The 4,281-nt window shown below is 30.8% G+C and overlaps 1 protein-coding gene across 1 annotated transcript; it reads right to left on the reverse strand.

Annotated features, from left to right (window-relative positions):
- Positions 1-2,761: 2,761 nt before the first annotated feature.
- LOC125871349 (heat stress transcription factor A-7a-like) lies at positions 2,762-3,926 on the reverse strand. The gene is made up of 2 exons (XM_049551936.1): positions 3,438-3,926; positions 2,762-2,980 (listed from the first exon to the last, which is right to left on the reverse strand). Exons 1-2 carry the CDS (start codon positions 3,732-3,734, stop codon positions 2,951-2,953), a joined length of 327 nt encoding a protein of 108 aa, XP_049407893.1. The 5' UTR covers positions 3,735-3,926; the 3' UTR covers positions 2,762-2,950.
- Positions 3,927-4,281: the final 355 nt, after the last annotated feature.

Consider the following 4,281-nt stretch of genomic DNA (forward strand, 5'->3'; position numbering starts at 1 on the left):
TTGACACCATCTAGGCACAAATGCGTAAGGCGTTGATTAAAAAGATTTATTTTTTTAGAGTAATTTACTTTAGTTAAAAAAAATTCTTGATAATGAAAATTTCAAATTTGAAAAATAATACCTATTCTTGTTGCCTAGCATTTTTTCATTATATAAAATTATTATTCTTAATCTAAGATAATGTGATGCCATTAACTGTGATTTATTAGATTTTCTTGATTAATTTTGCAGACCTATCAAAGACTGCTCACTTACAAAATAGATCTAAGCCTGTGTTAATGGACTAATGACATCCCTATTTTAAAATCGAAAAGACGGTACAGACTCATCCCACAAACTACTACAAATAAAGACAATAATTTATTTTGTAACTCACTTTTCTTTTTTAAAATTATATTTAAATTGTTTAAACAAAAACATTGTTTCAAATTTTTACAAAACTATAATTAAATATCATTTTATTTTTCCATAAATTTTAAATAAAATAAAAAATATTTAAAATTTATGGTCAAAAGACTTGCTTAAAGGGCTACTTGTGATCTCTCATCATGACCCCAAAATTTAAATGGTGCATATCTAGTCCCACTCAACTGAACATAGTACTAATATTATATTATATATACTGTACCAATGTTGAAATATAATACTAATAATAGTATAATATTAATTTAATAACATTAAAAAAAATGCTAATTTGACGGTATAGATAAACACCAACTCTAGTAGGACCACGAACACGAAGGACAAGTATGATATATTAAAAAAATACATATATAGTAGTTTCTAATTGTTGTTCTAGTATGTTCTCGAGTTTTCCAGCCGTTAAAATTTTTAAATTATTATTTTTTTAGTTTTTTATTTTTCTTTATTTTCAGAAATTGCAGAGGGTATGGTATACTGTTAAAAGAATATTTATTTTTATAATATATAGTGTGAGAATAAAAGATTTTGATGACTCGTTACAAGAAGAGCTCCACCAAGTGCCAACTGCCAACTGCCAAATATAAATTTCGGCTCCTCGATTTATGCTAAAGGATAAAGGCCTAGCCATCGGCGGCAAGATATTTTTAAGCCGTTGATCGAATATTTTTTTTCGTTTTAATTTATGTTACGTAATTTGATTTGACATGAAAATAAGATAATTTTTTTAAAAATATTGTCTAAAATAAGTCAGGAATGTATGGATGTAGGGGCGGACCCACGTGGTCTCCGAGGTTCATCCGAACCCCCTCGACAAAAAATTAAATTATATATATAAGTAAATTTTCTGAATTTATACAGATATAATAATTTAAAACCCAATCATGAAAAAGAAGTAAGTTGTGGTCTAGTGGTAGATCTTCTATTAGATTGGCCCTCATGTCTAGGGTTCTCTAATTCCATTGTGGTCATTTTATTTTTTTTTACCTTCTCTTCATTTAGATTGAGGATCAATCTTTCATGCTTTTTTTTTTTTATAAAAAAAGAGTATATTTAATTAGACTCAAAAAATTCCAAACATGCTTATTCACACGTTTATATTTTTATTTTTCAAATCTTCTGAATGAAAATTTTAGATCCGTCACTGTATGGATGTGCAAAAATCGAATGGATCAATAAATTGAATCAAAATAAACGATATTTGTTTATTGCTATCGGGTTGTTGGGTTAACGAATTTTTAATGATTTTATAAAATAAATTATTGGGTTATCGATTCATTTTGATTTTAAAATATTGAATAAATCAATAACTCATTAAGACAATAATAATTTTCTACTTTGCCCTTGCATAAATATTAAATAGTATTATCGGTACCTTACTACTGTAGTTACTATATTTTCCCTTCAGCTTTCAATTCGCATTACTGTCATAGTGCTTTATTTGTGTTGTACTTGTATAGTTCTTTTCATATTAGTTATTACTATTTTTATTTTTATGAGCATTATGCAAAGATACATTATTGTCTTGTCCTGCTAAATTATTGGAAAAATCATTAAGTGTTTGAATTGGTACAAAGTTACCCTCCATCCACCTATCGGGCCAAAAATACCCCTGACGTCCACCTTTTGGCTCAAAAATACCCTTAGTCTAACAAATCATACTCATTAGGTGGATGGAGGGTAATATTGTACCAACTATCATAGTTTAAGGACATTTAAGGCCCTTTTCCATTAAAATAATTTGAAATTACTTAATATATAAGCTCACATGATTGACTTGAATTTAAATTTAAATTTCATCGTAAATTTAAAATTATAAAAAGTTTAGGCGTCTACTCTCTACACTCCTCCCTCCCCGGTCCTTCACTTCCTATCTCTTCCATTTTTTTTTTCTATTTGCATCTTGTCCACATTTTTTTCAAATGTTGTGTGTAATGTTGAGCTTGATCAAGACGCGCAATTTTGTGCTTCTAAACCTGTTTCTAGTTCCTATACATGGTCATTTGTCTAGTTTCTTTGACATGGTTCTCTCAAGAGCCCTAGTATATCGGTTTACGGTATGGCCAATTCACTGGGAGGATCGCCCTCCTAATTCAAAGTTTTTTCCTGGAACGTTTAACTTTATTGACTTTGACAACAATCACGACTATAAATAAACTTGTGATTATAATTATAACAGGGCGGTACGCTCTGTTCTCAGGACCCCTACTCTAATAAAAAACCGAGTCAGAAACATGTTAAACTTTTTGGCCGACTAAGTCTGTACTTGGAAGGAACGTAAAAGTTGCGTACAACCTAAAATAAATAATAACAATCCATCTATAGCAAAATTTATGAGAACTTACTAATAATATTTGTTTTATTTCATATATATAGAACTGATCATACACTCTTCTTCACACAAAATTAAGTCAAAAGATACAATACTTGAGCAAAAACAAGAGTACGTAGCTAGGAAGGAAATATGTTTACAATGTTACACATATAAGTAATAGTACTTAGATTAGCTTGTGCTCTTTCTTCTCAAATCTCAGTTTGGGAGTCCACATATTGTCCAATACTGCATGCCCAAAATAATTACAGGAAACTAATAAGAAACTTAACACTGATGCTATGTAATAATTAAAAGGAAACTTACATAAATTTTACTAGATTAGGAGCTAGTTATTCAAATACATTTTAATTTGTAATATTACGTATTTTATCAAATTTTGGTGTATCCAGATACATTTAGATACATGTATGTCGGATACATGAGGTCAAAATTAGGTGTAATTTGTTCTAGATATATTGTATCAAAGTGGATTCACATGTATCGGAGATACATAACAAATCTAGCTCATCCCCATCACCTCTCTCCCATCTTGCTTGCCACTTTCTAGGTATATGACATTTCAGATACATACGAATCATACCAGATATATACGGTTATTAAGAACGAAAGTTTCCCACTTGAAAAAAAGAATGTATTAGAGGAGGAGTTCATTGATTTTTGACGAAGTTATATATATACTTACATAAGTATTTAGCTGTCTGACAAAGCTTGAGAAATTATTGTGTTTGAAGAATCTGGGAAGTAGTGTAGTTGAAAAGGCATGAGGATCCCAGACTACGAAGCTTTGACCTCCTCTGTTCCAAGAAACAACATGATCTATAGTTGAATCATCCACCATTTCATATGTCTTTGTAAGGAATGGTGGTGGACCAATGTCATGAAGCCCTTCCATTGGTTGTGGTGTCAGCGGTGGGGGCTCACCCCCACCAGAACTTGACCCCGGGAACTCCTCTTTAACAGAATACAATTGATTCATCATCAAGAAACAGGGGAAAATATATGTATTTTTAGGAAGAAAAAAGTTTGGATTTTGGAAATGGAAAGTTTCTCTTTGGATAAGGTAGTTTATGCAGTTAAGAGGTTGAGTTATTTTAGTGAATAAATTGCTCTGAACACCATGGATAAAGAAGCTTTGGAAGTAAGTGCTAAAAGGCTATTAATAGAAAAGAAGAGTCAGCAATTCCACCTATTGAGTTGCTAAGAAATAATAATAATAATAAAAAAAGATAGTACTAATAAAATATTGTTTAAGTGGAAGGTTCTAGACTTCTAGACATTTGGGGTGTGAGCATCTTCCTCCTATGCAATTTTTTTAATAATAAGTAGTTTCGAAATTGGAAGGAAGAGAAGGTTCTTTATAAGAAAGTTCTGGAACTTAGGTATGGTTGAGGTGTGGTTTGGGCCCACAAGAGTTGCAAGTTGCAAGAAGTGGTTTTTGAAACAGCAGTTTGGGGCAACTTGATTGGTGGGATTGTGACTGCCCTATTATTGATTAACATCATTAAAAAAAATGAAAACTATATACT

This window comes from Solanum stenotomum, chromosome 7 (genome assembly GCF_019186545.1).
Source record: "Solanum stenotomum isolate F172 chromosome 7, ASM1918654v1, whole genome shotgun sequence".
Taxonomy (NCBI): Eukaryota; Viridiplantae; Streptophyta; class Magnoliopsida; order Solanales; family Solanaceae; genus Solanum; species Solanum stenotomum.